The 23,935-nt window shown below is 33.7% G+C and overlaps 3 protein-coding genes across 3 annotated transcripts; all 3 read left to right on the top strand.

The window, feature by feature from the left end:
• The first annotated feature begins 348 nt into the window (after positions 1–348).
• Positions 349–6,561, top strand: LOC139852221 (KH domain-containing protein At3g08620-like). The gene is made up of 7 exons (XM_071841461.1): positions 349–575; positions 706–794; positions 1,231–1,382; positions 2,934–3,050; positions 3,135–3,251; positions 3,969–4,112; positions 5,970–6,561. Exons 1-7 carry the CDS (start codon positions 496–498, stop codon positions 6,117–6,119), a joined length of 849 nt encoding a protein of 282 aa, XP_071697562.1. The 5' UTR covers positions 349–495; the 3' UTR covers positions 6,120–6,561.
• Positions 6,562–9,309: 2,748 nt separating this feature from the next.
• Positions 9,310–11,221, top strand: LOC139852791 (protein RETICULATA-RELATED 3, chloroplastic-like). Its single transcript, XM_071842123.1, has 2 exons — positions 9,310–9,426; positions 9,873–11,221. Exon 2 carries the CDS (start codon positions 9,938–9,940, stop codon positions 10,991–10,993), a length of 1,056 nt encoding a protein of 351 aa, XP_071698224.1. The 5' UTR covers positions 9,310–9,426; positions 9,873–9,937; the 3' UTR covers positions 10,994–11,221.
• Positions 11,222–16,608: 5,387 nt separating this feature from the next.
• On the top strand, positions 16,609–22,473 carry LOC139852546 (thioredoxin H-type-like). Its single transcript, XM_071841846.1, has 5 exons — positions 16,609–16,668; positions 17,035–17,091; positions 21,176–21,298; positions 21,643–21,765; positions 22,097–22,473. Exons 2-5 carry the CDS (start codon positions 17,071–17,073, stop codon positions 22,247–22,249), a joined length of 420 nt encoding a protein of 139 aa, XP_071697947.1. The 5' UTR covers positions 16,609–16,668; positions 17,035–17,070; the 3' UTR covers positions 22,250–22,473.
• The last annotated feature ends 1,462 nt before the right edge of the window (positions 22,474–23,935 follow it).

Raw genomic sequence — 23,935 nt, 5'->3', positions numbered from 1 at the left:
CTTTGTAACAGTGCTAACGCCCTAGAGCATCCTATCTCTTTTTTATTCGGTTATATAATTTGTGTTTTCGGGAAAAAAAGATATCATGTATCATTGTCACTGTTCAGAATTCAAAACCTTTAAAAATGAAAGATAATGTTTGCGTATTAACTTTTGATCCTAACCAGATTCGCATCATAATACATATACAGTTACTAGCGAAGTAAAGACTAAACAGTACAGATCCGATTAATGACTAAAATTCTTAGTAAAAAATTCTGACCGACCTTTTTGTTCTGCGCCTCCTTTATTATTATTGGCACAAACAAACCCTTTTCATTTTCTTTTATTTTATTTTAATTAAACAAAATAAAATAAAATACTGTTTTCTTCTCATCATCTTCCCTCCGCCCCCAAGTTCCCAAACCCCTATTTTTTATCTACTCAATTTCCACCCTTGTTTATCGCTGGAATATTATTATTATTATTATTATTATTATTATTATTTTATTCTTTATGTCAGGTTTGTATAATCCTAACTTCTCTCCAGCAAGAGCTGTTTCACCACTTATCAGAACTAACCCAGATGCTGATAGGTTTGTAAAGTTTGTATCTTTTTCACACTTTGTTATACTTATTAGGTTTCTTGATTTTTTATTTTTATTTTATTTTGATCTAATCCTTTTATGGGTTGTATTTTGATTGGATTTATCTGTTTGTTTGTAGTCAATACTTGACTGAATTATTGGAGGAGCATCAAAAGCTTCAACCTTTTATGCAAGTTCTTCCAGTATGCAGCAGATTATTGAATCAAGGTTTCATTTTCTTGTTGGATCTTTATTGTTTTGTGTGTGAATTTTTGGCTGTGTGATGTAGATCCCTTTGAATGTTTCTGGACCAACAATAGTATTTGGACTTCATGAATTGACAAATGGGTCAATTTTATGTTGACCCCCCCACCTACACAAGTTGATAATTAACTAAAGTCTTAATAATTATTTCATTTACATTATAATTACATTAATTATCTTGCTCTTGGTTAGCGGTTAAAATGCTGATATGGAGGTTGAGTTGGGGACACACCGATGAATTATATAGTTCGTTGAATAATGTTGCTGATTGGGAATTCTAGTATTTTGATATAAGTTTTATCCAGTGCGAAAATTACATTTACAATTACAATTACAATTACAAATGCAATATGATTTTAAGTTCTTTAATAAATTAAGAAGTTTATTTTGTTGTTTCTAGAGATCATGAGGGTCTCGGGTATGCTGCCTAATCAAGGGTTTAATGAGCTGGATAGACTGCGACATAGAAGTCCGAGCCCCATGGCGTCTTCAAATCTGATGTCAAATGTTTCGGGGACTAGAATGGGTGGCTGGAACGGTCTTCCACCGGAGGTAATTATGAATCTTTTGTCATAATATTTTGAGAATGATTACTGCAGTATATGTATCTTAATCCATGTTTGTTTATTGGATTTTGCAAAAGGATTGTCGTTAACACTCTTAAAACACTTGTATATAGCAGTTGGTTATTAACTTTATGGTGGCGGTTATCTAATAGTACAAGTGTTTTAAGTGTGTTAAAGACAGCTCCAAGGGCCGTCGTTAGCAAAATCCTTGTTTATTACTGTAGTATGTAGTATTTTTTTTTTTTCCCTTTGGTGAGAACATCCTAGCTGAGCTTTCTTGGATCACTTATTATCATAACTGGCACCACATTACCAAAACTGAAACACCATAAAACACATTCTAGCATGACTTATTAGTTACTCATCACTAACCAACTGGGACCCACATTTTTTTATTTATTTATTAACAATATTTTAGTTACAAAGAAAAAAATGCTACACGCTCATTGTGTACACCACGTACCCGATCACCACAAGGTAGTACTTATGGTGTCGCTTGTGGTGCAAGTTAGAAAGCGCACACGACCTTTTCCATATGGACTGCTCTTAGAGGAGTTGTTAAGACTTCTAAGAGAAATTGGTGATTAGATGGAGCTTTGCAATTTGTTAATTTAAGAATGAATCTTGACGTTGAGAGTGAGTGAAACAACCTGATATTAAACGACGGTAAATGTCATGGATTAACAGCATTTAGTCACAAATGCTCCATTTTGTATCGCTTGCTTTTCATTGTGCATGCCCGGTCATTTGATTTTGAAATGGTGTTTGGTCCCCTGGTTACAGTAAAAATGCTAATATTGAGATGGGACACTGATGCAGCATTTTTCGTTAAAAAAATGTTGCTGATTGGGAATTCTGTTATTTTGTTGTATTTAATATAATCATAGCCCTCGGACTCTGGCATAGTGTTATTTTGTATTTGATTGCTGGTGAAATGAGACATGTTCATGGAATAAATAGGGTTTTTGTTAGTTGTTTTTTGGTCCCTGTGATCTATCGAGGAATCATAATACTCGAAGGAGTAGGTGGGAGCACTAAATTGGAGACTTCTTTTGGTTACCCATTACCACGACGTAGTCTTTTGTACATGTCGAGTCTTGTTTCTCCACACGTTTGTTTTGATCTCTTAGTCTTTTTTTTAATGCATTTTATAATTTTTGTGTATTTTAATTGTGATTAATTCGAGTAGAAAAATTTGTTGTAACTAATATAAAATTTTAACAGAACTATATAGAAGGTTTCTGCATTTTAAATACACTTGGACAGTTGATCTAATCCTTTTTTTGGGAATGGAATCATTTTATACATTTGAGATACAGTGCTGCCCATTTGAACTTATTTATGGCTTGAAATTGGTGTAAACACTATATTGCACCTTTTTTGTTTGAACATGATTATGCTAATTTATTCTATTCAACCTCTTCGAGTTAATGGTTCTGCTAGAATAAATATCTATACATATTGTTGAATCACTCAGTAGAACATGTGTTTTGTCTGAAAAACTGATACATGTTTGGTTGGATCTTATTTATGACAGAGGTTAAGTAGACCACCAGGAACAACTATGGATTGGCAAGGAGCTCCCGCAAGTCCGAGCGCATACACAGTGAAGAGAATTTTACGATTAGAGATACCAGTCGATAGTTATCCAAATGTGTGTATTCTTCTTTCTACTTTTTACGGATTACGTTTATTTTAATCACATTTTACTGAGTTTATCTATCTTTTTGTATTTTAGTTTAACTTTGTTGGAAGGCTACTCGGTCCCAGAGGCAATTCACTAAAGCGGGTAGAGGGTACAACTGGTTGTCGCGTTTATATTAGAGGAAAAGGGTCAATCAAGGATGCAGAACAGGTATAATTCAACCAAAAGCTCTGTTTTTGTATACAGGGTGTGTTTTTTGACAATATAATTGGCAAATTGACTTATTTACATGTGAATGGGTCGGTTTGAGTTATTATATAACTTTAATGATTAACGTGGGGCATAGCCAAAATACTCAATAAATTGATACATTTCAAACAGGTCAAACGGGGTAGTAACTAGTAAGGCTGCGTTTGAATGACTAATGATGTTGAACCATATAACATGTGCTGAATCATTGAGAGTTAAAATATTCTCTTCACCTTTCAGCACCTCAATTTATTTTATCATGTTCCTTAAATTATATCCAGAACACTTATTAAACAATTGTATTATATTTATTTATTCATTTATAAGGTTAATACCTCAGTTTACATCATTCATAGATATCATTCAGAATGATTATCGTACATGTTTTTTTCGTTCAGTACCAAGTCAGAACCTTTGAATCATTCAGATTTTGAATCATTCAGCACTTAATCATTCTCTTTTATCAAACGCACCCTAAGTCTCTCAAAGTGTAAATTTTATGTATACGAAGTTTCTAAAATGTTTGTGCAATAAAATGTGTTGGTTTAAGCTGACTTGTTTCAAACCTTATAAAAGAACTTGCCTCTTTTGACCCATTACAGAAGCGTCAGAGTGGCCCATTTTGCTACCTTTATATGTCAATGTTGTTTTGTTGATTCTCGATTGTTATTTCTACAGGAAGATAAGTTGAGAGGACGACCCGGCTATGAACATCTAAACGAGCCTCTTCACATTTTGATCGAGGCGGATTTACCTGCAAGTGTTGTCGATATCAGGCTGAGGCAGGCACAAGAAATTATCGAAGAACTGCTTAAACCTGTGGTATCTTTCTTTACCATCAATGCTCCTATTTGTCAATGTTAGAGGCCGTGAAATGCGTTGGTTTTGACAGATTGGGTAACGGTCTAGTGTTAGTTTGGTTAAAAACGAATATTCTGCTAATGCGGATTGATAAAATTTATGAAATGCATCCTTTAGAATTACGTTTCTAGTTAGTAATAATAAATTACTACATTTTTAATAAGTATTTAAGGTAAATTTTGGGTTTTGATTCATCTGGAGGTGGAAACATTACGTTGGTTTAAATAACTAAAACTAGAAAGTTATTGGGTTATTTTGATGCTTGAACGTTGATGTGCGTTTTGAAAGTGATTATGTAGTATTATAAAATTAAAATCATATCATTGGCTCTAATTAAATGTGATGTAGGAGATAATTTTTGTGTATGAGATTGAGTTTCACATAAATGATGTTGGAAGTTGGACACACAATACACACTTTGGTAAAAAAAAAAAAAAATCAAAATAGAAAACGAAAAACGATCTGGACACATGGCAACATGGGATTGGTCCAAACCTTCAGTCACACCATTTCTCTTCCTGTGATGAAGCTTATCACGCCAAAAAAAATATCAGCTACGCCGCTGTAACACACCGCGTTAATTGTGGTCTAAGTATTACCATTATACTTTTGGTGGTCCCCTGTGCTAGGCTTGGTTGTGTTGTCATATTCCTTTAAGGAGCTTATTTCCTTTAAAAAATTTTGGTCCCGCGTTTGATTCGTATGCCTAGTGCATGTGCGTAGAGTAATGCCTAAAAAAGATGGTTAGATAAAATATATAAGTTATGTGTCAAACAAGAAATGTAGTAGAGGCATATATGTTGGTATTTATATTAGTCACATTTATCATCACTCTTCGAGTATTATGTCTTCTGTGATTGAAAGCTAAGCTAGAACACAAGGTTGTTAAAGATCAAATTGGGCTAAGTTTCACCCCTAAGTTTGACTTATGAGGTCAAATAAACTACTTTTGATTTCCAAACAAGAAGTGTATTTTTGCTTTATTAAAAGCGATATATGTAGAGGTCGTCAAATACGTCCATTTAGTTATCCAAACGTTGTTGATGACTTGACGGCTTAAAGAGATTGTCATTTGTGGATTTACAAACTAATTTGCTTGATCTCTAATTTTAAAAGTTAACCTTTTTATTATTTTATGTCTATAAATACAACATTCTGATATTACTTGAGATTATTACAGACATCATAAGTAATGTCACAGAACATGCATTATATGTTCTTCCGTGTTGAAAGAAATGCAGCTGACTTTTGATGAAGTTTGCACTTTTTAGTTTCTGAAACTTCTAATAATTTTATTATAGATTATTACCTCAATTTAAATTTCTACCGTGTGTAACATTTTTATTACATAGTGTGGCTATCAAATTATTATAAATATGGTAACTAAATATTATTATCAACTGAAAATAAACTGTATTTTATTATTTCCCTGCAACAAAATTTGTACTTACATAAGAGATGATTGTTTCGACCCATTTACTCATCACTGCGCTTGAGGTTTATCTCAATTGGGTCAAGTGGGTCAAACTGTTTACTCGGGTGAAAATCCTCCCCAGTATACTTTTAATGCATGCAACATCATAAATTGTTCTTGTTTAAAGATCTTAATTATTATTATTATTATTGTAATATCACTGTTTTAGTAATCAATTAATCATAGTTGATGCATTAAGTATCTGTAAATATAGATAACATTTGTTTGCAGCTTGCTCTGACCCAATTTAGTCTATTTTGACCAATGCTATTTCGACATTATATATTTTATGGTATCATTTCTGTAATTTTGTGCTTGTCTTACATATGTCGTGATGAACACAGGACGAGTCCCAAGATTATATAAAAAGACAGCAGTTACGTGAACTGGCGATGCTCAACTCAAATTTTAGAGAAGATAGTCCTGGACCGAGTGGCAGCGTATCACCATTTAACACCAGCAGTGGAATGAAACGTGCAAAAACTGGACGTTAAAAGTGAACGATACTATAAAACCTTCTGCAAACAATCTGAATATAATGAACACCGATGGACTTGGCTTCAAGAATCATATATGTGTGTACACAGAACCAGTGGTATGCTACCTTCCTATACGCCTTCGTATATTTCATGGATTTTGAAACACAAATCAAGAGTATAGGATGGAGGTTGTGGCGGACGATTCTTGTTTTTTTTTTTCTTTCTGAAATTTAATGATGGATATAGCAATGAAGTACAAAGCAAAAAAGTTCTTTTTTTGGTTATTTTTTTTTCTTCCCTTTTTTGGTTCGGTCTTATTTATATTCTTGTTCGGGTGATTATAAGGTGATGGGTGTGTTTTTAACTTCGATCAATTCGATTTATTCTTGTGTTGGTAAAAGTGTGACGGTATCATATCTATATTTATAAATAGATTGGTGGATATGAACTTGTTTTTTGTTGCTGTGTTATTAAATTCTATCTGCTGATGCTGATACTTTGTAAAGAATCCAGTTTGTTCTTGTACCCATTCTTAACAACTGTGTTGTTATATATTCTCTTGTGATCATATTTAGTCTCTAGTTACAGATCTTCGACATGTACTGTTTACCTTATGATGAATAATAGTGAACACTGGACTACTTCAAATGTTGTTTAAGCGTGACAATATATGGATTCGTTTGTTATTTGTGTGATGTCATGTTAATTTCTGAAAAGTGTGAAGTAAATGATGTAGTACAATACTACCATGCTGTTCTTCATTAGCAACTTGGATGATTTATGCATAATGCTTATATACAATACACAATATTTGCCCATTTGTTAATATTCTTTAAAAACTTATGTTTGCTACATGTCTGAGAAAACTTTTTGTGCTGCATAAATAATTGTGTGTTATGATACAAACATTTGGTAAAAGATTATATAATATTTCCGTAAATATAAGAAAATCTATATGATATTTCCACAATGTTTGTTGTGAAGGATCAATCCAAACTGGGTAATAAATAGGTGTTGATCAAGTCAAAATTGACTTGAGTGTAGTAGCGTGGATTGCAATTAAATGTACACCAGTGTAGTAGTGTGGATTGCAATTAAATGTATACCGTAAATAAGTCTAGGTAACCATTTCGTTAAGGAGCCACCAGGACTCCTTGTGAAGCTGTAGGCTCGGGTTTAATCTTTGCCAATGTCTCTTTAAGCCTAATTAGGAATTTTTACAGTGGAAGGTCTTTTACCTGGTATCAAAGTGACGTCTGAGTTCCCGATGTTCGAGGTTTACTTGCTATAAGGGAGCCAATGTTCTCGTTCATGAAGGAGATATGAATTCCATTCATGTGGGTAATGGCTTGGCAATGATATGAAAACACATTTTCAAAACCTAGCATTAAGGGTATTACGACGATATATGAGAGGAATGGAGAAAAACTCATGATTTGTGTGGAGGGGAAGCAATAGAAGTAGAAGCATGCTATGCAAAATAGAAGTCCTGAGTGCTAAATCGACCAATTTCATCGGCAAGCACAGTTCCCTTTAACCGAGATGTGCTTCTCCTGAGTGAGAACTTTACGGGAGACTACTTATCGCGAGTGAGAGACATTACTTATTTGTTTATAAATAAACATAATCTTAGCTTGTAATCCCGAAGCCTTTCCCTTAACTTTTAGCATACCTCTTAATATAATAGGCGGCAAAGCGCAATAGAAAAGAATAGACGAGCTACATGCAGGGAAACTTATACGTGTGGTTCTGGCCGGGGAACCTAGTATCTTTCGAAGGACTTCTTGATTTGCTCCTCTGACGAGCCCCCTCTAGCCTACCCGCCCTCCCACTCTCTCTCATTTATTCAACAAAAAAACTCAAAAAACGTGGGCCCTTTCTTCATAAGTAACGAATCGACTCCTTTTTTTTACACGTGCAACATCCCGAGAGGGTATGACTTCAAGGGATGGACTCGATCGAGTGATGCGCATCATTTACATTTACATATATACTTGTTACCTTATTTTTGGTCGTATCAGATTCTAAAGCATGTCGTATTTTCTCAAGGAAGATAACTGTCAAATGAGACATACTTAAGGGGTAAAAGATGAAAATGTTCATGGGTAAAAGATGAAATATTTCAGGAGCAAAAGCTATAACTTCAGGGGCTAAAATGTAACTTTTGAATTTAAATAATATTCATTAAATAAAACTCACCCATTTTTTTGACGGGATATATTTTTTTTTTCCGCCCCGATTTAGGTTTCTCCGTTACCACTTATCACTGTTCAACTCGAAATAATTTTACAAACAAAATGCAACTAATTATATTCGAAACGGAATTTTATTTTTTATTTTTTTTAAAAAAGGAAAGCATACATATAATAACCTAACTTATTATAACAAGTGGATGGCTAGACCGATTGGTAAATTTATTTTTTCGAGCCACGTACAGATAAACTTGCACGTGTGGTTCTGGCCGGGGATCCCGATATTTTTCAAAGGACTTCTCCATTTGCTCCCCTTATGAGCCCACTCCAGCATACCCGCCCTCCCACTCTCTCTCATTTATTCGGCGAAAATACTCGAAATTGCGGGCCTTTCGTTCAGAGTAACGAATTGACTCTATTATGACACGTGCAACATCTCAAGAGGGTACGACTTCAAGGGATGGACTCGATCGAGTGATGTGCGGCTTTAGATCTAAGATGTAATATGCGCAAGAATTGTTACAGTTTGTTGATGAATTTATTATAATTAATGGTGAAAATATGTCATAAACAAACGAGTGAAGTATAGAGGTGATAACCACGCAGACTTGTCTGAGTGGTTAACGAGTTGTCCAATGAAGCATACCACCCGGGTTCGATTCATATCGTTCAAAGTGTGACTAGAGGGTGTGCATAATGCGCAATTCACCCGCTACTAGATCTCGCGTTCGGAGATCTTGATTACCCGAGGTTTTCTCTCTATGAGAGAGCCAATGTGCTCGTTTATGGAGGGTCTTATTGCTAATAAAAAAATAAAAAGCATAAATGTGATGAAAATTTCGTTTTCAAACAAATAAGAAGAAGAAAAATATGAGGAAAACAAATACATATATTATGCGTATATCCCCATCCTCATATGTGACAAAACACAGATATTTTTTGATTTCTATTAATTTTTGAAATGATAAATAGTTAAAAACGAAAACAAACGAAAAACAAAAACAAACACCTATATCTCGTTCTAGGGTTTTTTATATTAATTTTTTTACTCTTAATTGCGCTTTCTCATTTCACTCCGTTATTTGACTGCCGTCGTGGTCTCATTCCGGTCATCTACAACACCGCTCCAGGTATATTCAACATACTTAATTCTCCGTTTATTCATTATATAATAATAATAATTAATATTTAATAATTAATAATTAATAATTAATCTTGATTTTTTCCTTACGATTTCTGTTACTTGTATTGTAAGTTGATACCTCTGCCTTTTGATGTTAAGGTTTTATCAGTCGTAGTTTGTTAATAACGACACACTCTACAAACTGTGTTTAACATATAAATAAACATATAAACATATTAATATTAATTATTAATCTAATAATGATAATAATTCTTGTTTTTTCCGCCATTCATTGATTATATGGTTTTCGTTAATTGTAATTTGTAAGTTGATACCTCTATATGATTTTATAGAGGTAATCAATAGTAGTTTGTTAACAGTAACACCACTAAACACGAACTTTAATATAACTATACTGATGCTAATTCTTGCCAATGGCTTATTCATTTTCAGGTTCAGTTTGTTCTTCATCAATTTTGAACCCTTGTTTCTCTATTGTTAGAAAAAGAGTAGTTAGTATGGCTTCTGTAGCTCAGATTCATTGTTCACATATCATCGGTAACCGTCGTCCTAGTGCTCGTCCTGCGTCACACATTTCTAGCCTCAATTTACCTAACTTAGCAGATAAAAATCAGCTTTTTAAACCAACCTTAAACATTACATTTTCGGCTCTAAAGTCAAAGCCTGATAAACCTAGTTTACTAGCCGAATTGCATCCAGTCCCGTGTGTCGGTGGTGGTAGTGGCGGTGTTGGTGGCGTTGGCCATGGAAGTGGTGGCGGTGGAGGTGGTGGTGGTGGTAGTGGTAGTAGCAGTGGAGGATTTGATAGTTTCGGACCGTTTGGTGCGTTTCTTAGTGGTTGGAGATCGAGGGTTGCTGCTGATCCTCAGTTTCCGTTTAAGGTCTTGATGGAAGAAGTGGTTGGTGTAAGTTCAGCCGTGATTGGTGACATGGCATCTCGTCCTAATTTCGGGCTTAACGAGCTTGATTTCGTGTTTTCAACACTTGTTGTAGGATCAATTTTGAATTTCACTCTTATGTATCTATTGGCACCCACTATGGCTTCTACATCAGCAGGCCTTCCTTCAATTTTCGCCAATTGTCCAACTAGCCACATGTTTGAGCCCGGTTCCTTTACTCTCGTGAACCGTTTGGGTACGCTCGTTTACAAAGGAACCTTATTTGCAGCCGTTGGTTTTGGCGCTGGCCTAGTGGGAACTGCGTTATCGAACGGGTTGATTAAGATGAGGAAAAAGATGGATCCTAACTTTGAGTCACCGAACAAACCGCCACCTACGTTGTTGAATGCCGTCACTTGGGCTATTCATATGGGCGTGAGTAGTAATTTAAGGTACCAAACTTTGAACGGGATTGAATTCTTGCTGGCAAAAGCGTTACCGCCTGTTTTGTTTAAGTCCTCTGTTGTTGGATTAAGAATGGCGAATAATGTTCTTGGTGGGATGACGTTTGTGATGTTAGCAAGAGTGACTGGATCGCAAAGTTCTGGTGCAGATACGAAGACGGATAAGGTGGAGAGTCTTCTTGAGGAAGAGGATCGGGTTCAGGTTAAGTGAGTAAGTTCGGTATGTGTTTATGTTTTAGCATCTATGTATGAAAATTTAAACGATGTTAGGGTCGTCGGCTTGTTTTAGGATGGTTTCGGTTTTAATAAGAGGATTTTGAAGAGTCTGAGTTATGTTTTTATTTAGCGGTCGGATAGTCATTGTGAGTTTACTACTTTTAATGGTTGTGGGCTTGCTTTCCTTGCATTATGAATGAAACCATCTAAATGTTGAATGTTTTATTTTGTCTTATAATTTCATTGTCATTTTCTGTACAAGTATTTGGTTTCTTTGGAGTTGTTTATAGTGGTTGATGTGGTAATTTCAACCCATATATTTTGAGTTGGTGACATGTCAAAGTAAAAGGAGTAGTTAATAAATGGGTCAACTTGGTGTTTGGGTCAAATGGGTCTAAAGTACAATCTTGCAAATTGTTCTACTCCATAATCATAATCATAACTCTTTAAAAGCGGGCAAAAAGGTTTGTGGGTCAAACTGATCCGCACTCAAAGTAACCCATTTCAGTGACATTATCATCCAACCCTTGCATTTCGCCATCTATAATGTTTGAGAAGGAAAGTAGATATGTTCCTCCAGGTCCATGACGATACCAAGTATACTTTTTTTTGGCACAAGAAACAGTAACATCTATTAAACAAGGGGATCCCTTAAACAAGAGACTTCAATAAAAATTGAAACTCAAAGCGAGAACTACAAAGAACTACCAAACCTAATTATCTAAACTAACATAATGAAATTACACCAACAAACAACCAATGACTCAATAAAGAAGGAAAAAGAGGGCGACCAATCAAACAAAAGATGAGCGATTAGCAACCATCTTTCTCCGGGTCTCACTAAGCATCCTTGCTCAAAACCCCAAATTTCTCCATCTTGGCCCTTTGAATTCGGCGTCTTCTTCTTGAGTTCCTCCTTTTGTACGTTTTTGAATCAACCACATTAGAAGAGGAAAGGAATGGCTTCACCATTCTCGGACTCGGCCACCATAGTATCCATAATAGACACAAAGCGTCCATTGATTGAACCGAAGTCAAAGAACCATCTTCTTTAGCCAAATCCGCGGGTAATATAACCAAGTTGGCAAAGATCATAAATAATGGACATTTTTTTGTTTGTGCTTAAAAAATTTCTTATATTGTGACGTGATATTCAAGATTTGCATGTTCATTATTTACTTTTTAGTTTTTACATGTTTGTGCTTAAAAAGTCGTAGAAATCGTTATTCATCATTTGTTTTTACATGCTTATGTTTAGACCAATATTGACCATTCTTAACGATGATGGGTGATAGGGGTGTGATGGGTGTGTTTTTATGGGGTATAGTGCTGATTTGGCAAAGGTGATAGCGTGATAGCGTGATGGAGTTTGTGGTGGTACGACGTGATGGTTGTGTGATGGGGTAATTGGTCCCATATTTTTATTTTCTTTTTCATTTTTCTATAACTTATTAATTTATTTTTTTAGTTTATTATTATTATTATTATTAATTATTATTATTATTATTATTATTATTATTATTATTATTATTATTATTATTATTATTATTATTATTATTATTATTATTATTATTATTATTATTATTATTATTATTATTATTATTAACAGAATATAATAATTTTAATTGAACTGAACGATTACATTCTTTTAATAACATAAAGCGGTTAAATTTGTTTAATTACACTACGGAATTAAACTAAACAATTAAAACAACAACGTACGTTATTAGAAATCATCGGAATAAAATTTGCCATCAGTGTCGTATTGTGACCCGGAAGGTACATACTCTTCATCATCAGCATCCACAACATACTCGCTTTCATCTCTGAATTCGATATACACCACAAATTTTTCATTGCGTGTCACTGCTCGACCAACCAGAGCATTTAAGTTTTCATCATCTTCAAGAACTTTGGCCTGAAGGTTTGAGTCTTTGAAAAACCATACATGTTTGTGTTGAATAGGTATGTATTCCTTTAAAAATGCAAGTACATTCGTTAACACCAAATTGTGCACCTCCAAACAATACTCCTTTTGTTAACCACTGGAGTACGTCTTCACTTCGCGGTCAAATTCACTGTCGAATTTAACTTCTAACACAATACGTGTTTGACTCATTTTTAAGTGGAAAGTTGAGGTGTATTGTGAAAAATGGAAAGAATGAGAGTGATAGAAATGAGAGTGTTTTTGTGAAGAAATGTAATGAAATGTATTTTATTTATAGAGATATAAAAGATTTATTATTTATAAAATTAATTAAAATATAAAAAAAATAAAAATACAGCAACGAATAGTTTCAAACATTCAACGGGTAGTTGAATTTGCAGCCAATTAGAAAGCAACATGCCCAGATCACGCTCCGGTGATGGGCTCATCGCGCCGTCAGTTTTTGCCACCCATCACGCTCCACAGTGGCCAATGGTGGTGTGATGGTGGTGTTTTTGAAGCGACCACGCTGCATTACAACCAGTCTTAACGGTATGTGATTCGTGTATTTTTACTCTCAAGCCATTGATCGCTCCACAAAAAAAATGTTGGTGTGATGCTTTTTAGGCATGAAGGGTATTTAACCAATCATAATTTAGATAAATATATTTATAATTTAATTAAATAATTAAAAAAAATAAACTAAAAAGGGTGGGACTCACTATTCATTATACTCCATCACTATTATAAACTTCATCACTTTATTCACATTTTTCACATGAGCATTATACTCCACAAAAATCCAGTATCACATCCATCACGCATGCACCATTAATAATGATCGTTAAAAGTTTCTTATATTATTGTTTGTGAATTGTGATATTCAAAATAAGGTGTGATAAATATACAGAATATTTTTTTTTACTAAATGTATCAAAGTCAACTTAATTATTACATTGTCACATTTATAAAAGTTCTTCCATCTTTCAAATAAAAGTTAATGATCAAGTTGATTTTTTCTATAGAAAATTTTAGTTTGTTTATGTTACATTTTTAATTATTATTCCATCAAATATGTTTATTTATTAGTATTTATTATTTATTTCCAACATAAAATAAAAGGAGTTTTGTAATGATAGTCGTAGGAGCTATCTTAAAAAAATTGTGCGTATGAATTTGTACAAGGAACAGTGACGGAAGCAGGATTTTTCTTCACCGGGGGCGAAATTTTTTTTTAAAACCGTAGCAACTTTTTTGGGCAAAATACGGAGTTTTGGGACAAAAATTGGAGGTTTTTAGGCAAAATTTTGAGGTTTTTGGATAAAATTTGAAGGTTTGTGGGCAAAATTTGAAGGTTTTGGGGCAAAATTTAGAGAATTGTGGGCAAAATTTGAAGGTTTTGAGGCAAAATATGTAGGTTTTGGGGCAAAATGAAAAAAATCTAAATTTTTACACTAAAATTTCGAAATCGACTGGGGGCGGGCGCCCCCTGCCCCCCCCCCCCCCCCTCCCTCTAAATTCGCACCTGACAAGGAAGTTAGTTAAATTGGTTATTTGCATGTTATTAGGGTTTTTATTACTTATTAGAATTATACAAACATTCAAATGCATGTCTTAAAATCGTAAGGATAGCTCTAAGAGTTATATTTAGAAATTTCTAAATAATAATACAATGTGAACAATCGTACATAACTGCGTGTGTTTTTACTGATAAAATCGAACTTTCACTAACTCCAAACAAAATTGAAGTTCTAGTCCTATTTGTACAAATAAACTTATTTTCTACCAATATTTTTGAAACAAACTTGTTTGAATCTGCCCCTTTTATTTAAAGAACCAAAAAAAATTTGGTTCCAAAAAAGGTAGAAATTTTCATATGGAGATCGAGAAAAAAACGCATTCCAACTTTAATTGAGCTTGATAAACGTGGGATTGATCTCCACTCCGTTCGTTGCCCACTTTGTGACGAGTGGTGGAATCGGTTGACCACGCCTTTCTTTTGTAAACATGCGTTCGAGGTTTGGGAAAAAGTCTTCAAATGGTGGGGGGGTTAAATGTGTTCTCTTCGGCTAGTTTGTGCGAGATTCTTCAAGGTTGTTCAAATGTTACAATGTCGGATTCGGGTTACAAGATTTGACAAACGGTACTTTGGATTTGTTGCTACCTCATATGATGGAATCGAAACCAAACGGTCTTTAACAAAAAAAAGTTGGACTTCTCCGGTTGCACTATGTGAGATACAAATTAAATCATTCGAGTGAATCGCCAAAAGATGCAAGACAAAGCAAATCGATTGGCACTCTTGGCTACATAATCCTCAATCTCTAGTATTGTAATTATTCGTGTAATTTTGTATATGTTAGCTTAGCGACTTGTTGGTTAGCATATAACTTTCGAGATGTAATTTTGCTAGTAATCTAATAAAATTGTTGCTTTTCAAAAAAAAAAAAAAAAAAAAAAAGGAAAGAAAATTCCTGATTCATATATTCGTTGGAGTTGATTATGTCACAACTGAAGTGTAAAGTAACTTTCTAGCAAAATGTTATGCTTAATTACAAAAGTGTAATTATAGGACAGTAACACTACCGTCCTTTTATATGGACAATAATTTTATTAATAAAGAATAGGACCATGATTGCTATTAGTTTGACTTTTTATACAATTGTATCATTTTTTTTTTGTTTAAATTTAATTATTTTATGAGTCTATTGATACGTGCTCACATAAAACATACCATGTTTTATTTATATAAGCTAAAAAAATTTCAGGTATTAACATTTTTATTTATTTCTTAGACTCAGTATTAAATTTAATATTTTTCATTTTTATACATATATTAATTATTAATTACTATATATATATTATAATATATATATCTTTTTTGAACGACGATATTGACATCGAATGCTTTCATTTGTCATCTACACACGCGTTGGGAGGAAACCCAATTCCCGATGATGTTGACAGTACTATCGAAGATTGAAAAAAACCCCCCACAAACCTTCTCAAATCACATTATGTTAGCAGTATCATCAAAAGTTGGAAACTCTCTACCTTAGTTAAAGAAGTTAATCAATTCAAATTCAATTCAAAAAGAAGAATAAAATAAATATTTTAACACATTTTAAATTGAACAATTTTTGGTTGGATGACATTTTTATTCGAACTGACAGAATATCTATTACTTCCTCCATCTCTATTTTAATGTCAAGTATACTATTTTGAGAAGTCCAATTTTAATTGTGTATTTAATATTACAATCAATCAAAAAGATTATAATTGAGAGGAAAATATATTATTAGTAGAGAGTCAAGTTAGTATGATTTTTTAAAACTGTGCGTTTTCTATCTAATGATAATTAAATGGGAATGGAGTGAGTACATAATAGATACATCAAAATAAGGAATTGTAATTTTATAATGTATCAACTCAATATATAATTTTAATATATTTTTATCAAATAATATTATTACCATAATATTTTTACTGTGGCAAAGTAATCGGGATATCCGCATTTCCGAAGACCCCACTATACGGGTTATGTCATGACTTTTATGTCATATATTTTCCGTTTGGCAGCTGTTATTTAAAACAAGTACTAGTTCCACCCTCTTTCTCCTCCTACCAAATTTCAAGTCTTCTTTACTGTTTCTTCATTACCCTTTCTGTTCTGTTCTGTTCTGTTCTGTTCTGTTCTGTTCTGTTAGGGTTTATTATAACAATCAACTAACCTCAATTCTCAGGTATTCAATTTCTATCAATCGTGTATGTATTACCAGTTCCACTTCATGTTCTATTTAGGGTTTTATATGATTAAGATCTTTATTATATTCATATATCATGTGTTTTTTTCCCTCCAATTTTAGTTTCAGAATCCTAAATATCTATCTACTAGTTTTATTAGATCGCAATATGTAATTTTGGTATGTGCTCACTTCTCAATTTGATCCTGAGTTACAGTCGATATATATGATTTTTCTGCTCTTTAAATCGACTACGTTTAGCATTATATTTTGCTATCTTGCATATGTTTATGTTTATATAAATCATACGGTTCAATTTAATACATTATACACATTTTAACGTATCATGTTTAATCATTTGATCAGAGTACAGCTACAGTAACCGAAGTTTCAAACGTCATAATGGGAATTTGCTTCTCTTCGGTGAGTTCTAGCCAACTTGACAACTAATGGTAGTGTTTAGCATGTGCGCACATCGTAGATTCGTGACTGAAATATTATTACTGCTAGCTTTTCTTGAATTTGTGTGCCATGAATTATATGCCTTTGTTTTGTTCCTATAACAAATCCACAAGTTATAGAGCACTATAGATTATATGGATGTTGTTGGTAGTGAATTATCCCATTTGTTATGTTATAAGGTGAACCTGAATGTATTACTTTCGGTTGACATATAAAAGGTTAAGGTTTGTTCATAAGTATACATATATAATGGGACTTGTAGCATCATTTTCTTGATCCTGCATACTGATTTATGGAATTTGTGATTAGCTATTATAATGAATGTTACACCTTTTAACAAGGATCCTATCTGTTTAATCTGGTGGTAGAAAGGTAGTCAATGAAGACCGATTTTCGGAATTTGTGAGTAGTTGGTATTAGTACCTTAGATTATATGTTCTGTAAGGTACGGAAAGTGATTTGTGAAACTTGACTGTATTGCGGTCAACTCTAAGGACTTTTTCACAAAGTACAAAATTGAAACTGTCATGGCAAAAGGCAAATAATTTGTATGGTTATGAATTTTAATGGCAGAAAATGTTGAGTAAGAGAGAAGTTGTGAAACATTTATTGGTTTTGAGTATTGTGTGGTACTTTTGGTAGTTTCATATTTAACCTCTATGTTTTATGGTTGTAAGGCAGCTTTCTAATAATTAAGTACTACTGTATTAAATTCTATAGAAATTTGCACACCCACCTTAAGGTTTTTTTTTTTTTTTTTTTTTTTTTTTTTTTTTTTTTTAATAAAAAAAAATATGTTACATTTGTTATTATCAGAATTGGGGATCAGATTTTACCTCCACAAGAGTCCTTTAGATATTTAGGCTCGATGCTTCACAAATCGGGAAGGATAGATCATAGATGAGGACGTGACGCATCGTATACGAGTAGGATGGTTGAAGTGGAGGGCAGCGAAAGGGGTGTTGTGCGACAAGAAGGTACCTCTTAAATTGAAAGGGAAATTTTTCAAGGTGGCAATCAGACCGGCCATGTTGTACGGCTCAGAGTGTTGGCCAATGACGAAAGCCCAAGAGAGGAGGATGGAGGTGGCAGAAATGAGGATGCTTAGGTGGACGTGTGGCAAGACCATGCTAGATATGATACCAAATGGAGTTTTTAGGGAGAACTTGGAAGTTGGGAACATAACCAACAAGTTGAGGGAAGGACGACTTAGATGGTTCGGGCATGTTATGAGGCGCCCACTTTTAGCCCCGGTTAGGAGAGTCGAGACCCTCGTTGTTGGGGGCGTAAGGAGAAGGGGTAGACCCAGACGTAGGTTGGAGGATAGAGTGAGGCTTGACATGAAGGAGCTCTTATTGACCGAGGACATGACTTCTGATAGGAATTTGTGGAGGAGTAGAATTAGAATAGATGACTAGGTTCTACATATTATTTATTTTATATATTTATATTATATTTCTTGCCTACTTGCTTGTGTGCACTTCATATATGTCTTTATTATGTATTTTTTTTTTCGTGGGACTTTACGTATATATAATATATCTATACTTATTGTAGCATATTCACATGCTTTATTGCACTATATGGTTACATGTTTGTATTACATTATATAGCAATTAAATTATACGTACTTACATATCACATGTTTTTATGCTAACATAGTATACTTATTTGTCTATGCCTACATAGTATACCATCTATTTTATACTGCATATTATACCTACATGCTTCTTACCAACATGTTTACGTATACTTATTGTACTTACATGACTTGTTATACTTGCATATTTGATACTCACATATTTTACTTATATGTTATATTACATTATATTGTTATATGTTTTATTTACCTATACATATCGTATTGGAGTATACATTATTCATGGTGAAGTTTCTATTTTATCAACTTTACTTGTTTTTTTTACTTCACATATCGGATTTCATGGTTCTTTCTGGTCGGAGGTCCCTAGGAAGCAGCCTCTCTGCTCTACAGAATAGGGAGGGACGACTTCCTCTACCTGGGGACCGATAGGTATCCGTGGGTGCAGGGGCGGTAATATTAAGGGGTGGAGGGGGGCAGCCGCCCCCAGTGGATTTGCAATTTTTAGTGTAAAATTTTTGGATTTTTCGATTTTGCCCCCGGTGGATTTTTTATTTTGCCCATAACTCTCCATAATTTGCCCTAAAAGCCTCCATATTTTGCCCCAAAACCTCCAAATTTTGCTCAAAAACGTCCAAATTTTGCTCAAAAATATCCATATTTTGCTCAAAAAAATTGCTACGCTTTAAAAAAGAATTTCGCCTCCGGTGAAAAAATTTCCTGCTTCCGCCACTGCGTGGGTGTAGGAATGACTTCCCTTCTACTTTAGGGTAGAGGAAAGGACTGTCTACATCTAACCTCCCCATACTCCACTTTAGTGGAATTGGGTATTGTTGTTGTTGTTGTTGTTGTATTTGTTATTATCACTTGTGTAGTATGTTATGATATATCAGTAACTGAACTATATTGCAATTGTTGTCCGTTAAGTGGATCAGTACAGAAGTAAGGATATGATCACCTTATTAGATGTGTACACTATAGTCTATAGATTGGATTTATAGCTACTTACAAACTTATATGATTTAGGAGATATCTTATATCTACAAAACATTATCGTGTTAGTGATGGGATACTGAAGGTACATCATGTGGCAGATAAGCACATGAATTTACTGAAATCTTTCAAATTTGATAGAATTCAAAGATGAACAAATTATATATGATAATACCTATAGCAACATAACGACCTACATTCATAGACAGGTCAACTGTTCACAATCTTGAGTCTTGCAATTTTCGGTGATGAAAATAAGCATGCCACTTTAATTAATCCACCTTATCTATAGAATTCCCTTAGAATGCAAATATCAAAGCTACTTTTCACTAGACGATACAAGTCTACATGAACATTATGCTCTTTATGATTAGATATACATAGGTAGGATTTCTTGATAAATACTTAAAATACGTGAGAAAGTTGTAAAATCGAAATAGAGGGAAGCTAAACATTATAACTAGGTGAGTAATAGACGTGGCTAAAGTCAAAAAATAGGAAATGCTTAAAATTAGGAGTAGAAGTTGCCAATGGGTGCATGTCTCTCTGAACTGAGGAAAACCTCACCCGTTCCTAGACCTCTCTTTGCTTTTTCCACCCACTAAATCCTTTGTTTTCCACATCTAAAAATTGTACGTAACGTCTAAGTTTGTATTCAAGTTCGTTAACATATTGTCACAGCTCATAGCAGTAGTGTTTTACCTATTCGAGTACGTTGAGGGTGCCAATTCACTATTTCAACAACAGACACAATTTGCTGTCAGCCGAAGGTCAACCTTTTTAAGACACTGTTTTTGCAGTTAATACTCTCATTTTACGGTCTAAATTGATATGATATATCACTAATAGCATAATAGAGGTCGTACGAGTTGTCCTGTATCTGTCAGTTAGAATCTGATGTCTGCATCTCAGTTAGAATCTGATGTCTGCATCTCAGTTCCACTGAGAACAATTTTCTGGATGCATCCAAAATCTGTTTGCATGCATCCAAAAAAACACTACAAGTTTGAATGGCATCCTTGATGTAAAAATGAATTTTATCTGGATACATTCTTCCCAGAATTAACTTCCTATTTTTATTTATAATTAAACTAAATATAGACTTGACACTCTTACTTCCTTACATCTGTTAGGTCACATGGGTGGGTTGGATTAAATGATTTACTATTTATACATATTATACATAGTGTATGGATAGGGCATATATGTTGATATTGTTCCAATTCTCATAACAGATGTGTTCGGTTTTGTTTTGAATTTTCACCCGATTAGCACACTTCCTGAGTATTCTAATACACTTGCACACTTCCAATAAGTTAGTTTAGATAATGATCAACATAATAACCAGATGCAAGCGATCCAATTTAATTTTTTTTAATAGACTTTTAGACTAAGCTTAAAATATCTTAAGAATAAATGGACCATGGAGTTTGATGTAAATACTTTTTTCAGAGCCAGAACGACGGAGATGACTCGGACCATAATGCTGAGTTCGCTGGCGGTAATGTGACTCTCGTCACTACCAAGGATGCTTGGGATCAAAAACTGTCAGAAGCAAAAAGGGAACACAAAATAGTAAGTGATTGGTTACGTTTTTTATACTATAGAGTATATTTTATATTTCTTTCCTGATTATCGAGGTGGAAAGCTAATTTTTTACGGGGTGAATTGGGTTGGATTGATTTGTAACACACTGTAATTATTGTAGTTTGTGGACCAAAATCATTAGTATTAGTACTATCGATAACAATGAGGAGATGGATGGTTTTTACTTTTCAACATTTTGCTAAAAAACGAACTTATGAAGTTTTCATGTGATACCAAAAGCAGAAGTTGCAATTTCTAATGAGTTGAGGGAGTAAATATAAATATAAATATTTATGTTAAAATACTGCCTGCTATATGTTTGTTTGTTACAGGTGATTGCCAACTTCAGTGCATCCTGGTGTGGACCTTGTAGAATGATTGCACCGTACTACATTGAGCTATCCGAGAAACACCCTTCTCTTATGTTTCTATCCGTTGATGTTGATGAATTAACTGTAAGTTACCTTCCTCCTTTATTCTTTATACATTTAACATAAATTTCAGTTTCAAAATTGTATAGTTAGTCTTCAACACCTGAAAACAAATCGGCAAAAGGGGAGATACAATGCGTATAGTTGTCTACTCGTTACTCGAAATTATGAATTTCATCTCATGACTCGACTCATAAGAGTCATAACACAGACACTGGCGAAGGTTTTTTTTTTTTTTTGTCAAACCGGTTTAACTCATTAAACATAAAACGTAACCCCATTTCCACAATTCCACCTAGTTGTACCCCATGAATTATTAGCAGTACATTATATTACCCACCACCTAATGATGCAGGACTTTAGTACACAATGGGATATAAAAGCTACTCCAACGTTCTTCTTCCTAAGAAACGGAGAGCAATTCGATAAGCTTGTTGGTGCCAACAAACCCGAGCTCCTGAAAAAGATAAACGCTATTGTGGATTCAGAATCTCGTCGCCATATGTAACTACAACTACTTGATCTATATGGTGTTCTCTTGTCAAAACTTTATCAGTTAGTGCATTGGTACATAGCTTCCCCTTCCTATATATCTTTGATGCATGTAATTTTGTGTGTGCCTTCTATTTATACAATAAATGATCTTTCGGGCATGGTTTAAGTTGACAAACACAGAGCAACATGTATGTTATACTGATAATTGATCAATTTTAACCTGCATGAATGTAGCTAAGCCTTTTCTCATGAATGAGTATTGCACCTGTTGATTGGTGAGCCTTAAATCCGAACATTTAGATGGTTCTGGATTGATTTGTCGCATCAAATGCCTTAAATTATGATAACATAAATGAAGGATTAGTCTTTCACTTTCTCTGTTCTGATCAAGCTTAAATCCCGAGGCAAGTTTCTAATCAACTCCGAAAATTTCTAACGTTGATGTTTCCCACAACCATGTTTGTTTATACGTGTCAAATACTGATATGTTTACTTTTCACTTAATATCAGTAAATAAAGTTACTGTTTCTTTAGCACTTGATCTGAAAATTGTTCTGTTTTTTAGAAGACAGAATCATACACATCTTTTCATTAAGAGACAAATGAAAATAAAACTTAATAACATAATTATAATTTTATTTTGTATTATTATTAATTGATTAATTGATAATTGATTGATTGCATCAATTCAATAGCATATCTATTTTCAAAGTTTGAACGTAAAAGAATATAATATATTATACAAAGAACCTTTACCTTGAAAAGTAGGTGAGAGTTTAAATTATAATCCAATAATATGTGAATTTGTCTTTGAGAAGAACATTGTTAAATATTTATTTACATGTGGCCCTTTTTTTAAGTAATTATTTGCACAGTATTATAATTAAGTAAGCTTATAACTACCTTTAGTGGTTTGATTCTTGATTAAGAATGCTAATAATGAAGTGTAAGAACAAAGATGATAATGGAGAGAAAGAAAAAACACTTTGTAAGTGTGAGAAAACAGTGCAAGTTTAATGCTTGCATTCATGGCTATTTATAGCAAAAATATCACAAGTTTAGGTAATACAATAATATTATTTTTGTGTATCAATAATTGACTATCCATTTATATATATATTTATATATTATAACACTCCCCTTTGGATAGCAATTTTGTTTGTTGAAGATCAACTGTAAGTTACTGTCTCGTTAAAAACCTTGCTAAAGAAAACCCAATGGGAAAAAAAAACTTTAGCTAAGGGAAAAAGAGTGCAGCATGGAGTTGACTCCCCCTCAAGTAGACATCACTTCAGTTGTTACATCTTTTGAACATGTCTCATACCAATGTTATGAACGTGTGTTCTGAAAATAGCAGTTGGAAGTGCTTTCGTGAAAAGACCAGCAGAGTTTTTGCTGGATTGAACATATCTCATTTCAATCTCGTTGTCCTTAATGAGATTTTGAGTGTATGAGAAGAATCTAGGAGGTATGTGTTTGGTTCGATCACTTTTGATATACCCTTCTTTCATCTGTGCTATGCAAGCTGCATTATCTTCATAGATAATTGTTGGACTTTTATCGCGTTCTAGTCCACAAGAATCAGTAATGATTTGTGTCATTGATCTCAACCAAAAACATTCTCGAGTAGCTTCATGTAATGCAATCACTTCGGCATGATTTGATGATGTAGCAACAAGTGTTTGTTTTTGAGAACGCC

This window comes from Rutidosis leptorrhynchoides, chromosome 6 (assembly GCF_046630445.1).
Source record: "Rutidosis leptorrhynchoides isolate AG116_Rl617_1_P2 chromosome 6, CSIRO_AGI_Rlap_v1, whole genome shotgun sequence".
NCBI classification, from domain to species: Eukaryota; Viridiplantae; Streptophyta; class Magnoliopsida; order Asterales; family Asteraceae; genus Rutidosis; species Rutidosis leptorrhynchoides.
The sequence above is the reverse complement of the archived record's forward strand: the minus strand, read 5'-3'. Positions and strand labels throughout refer to the sequence as shown.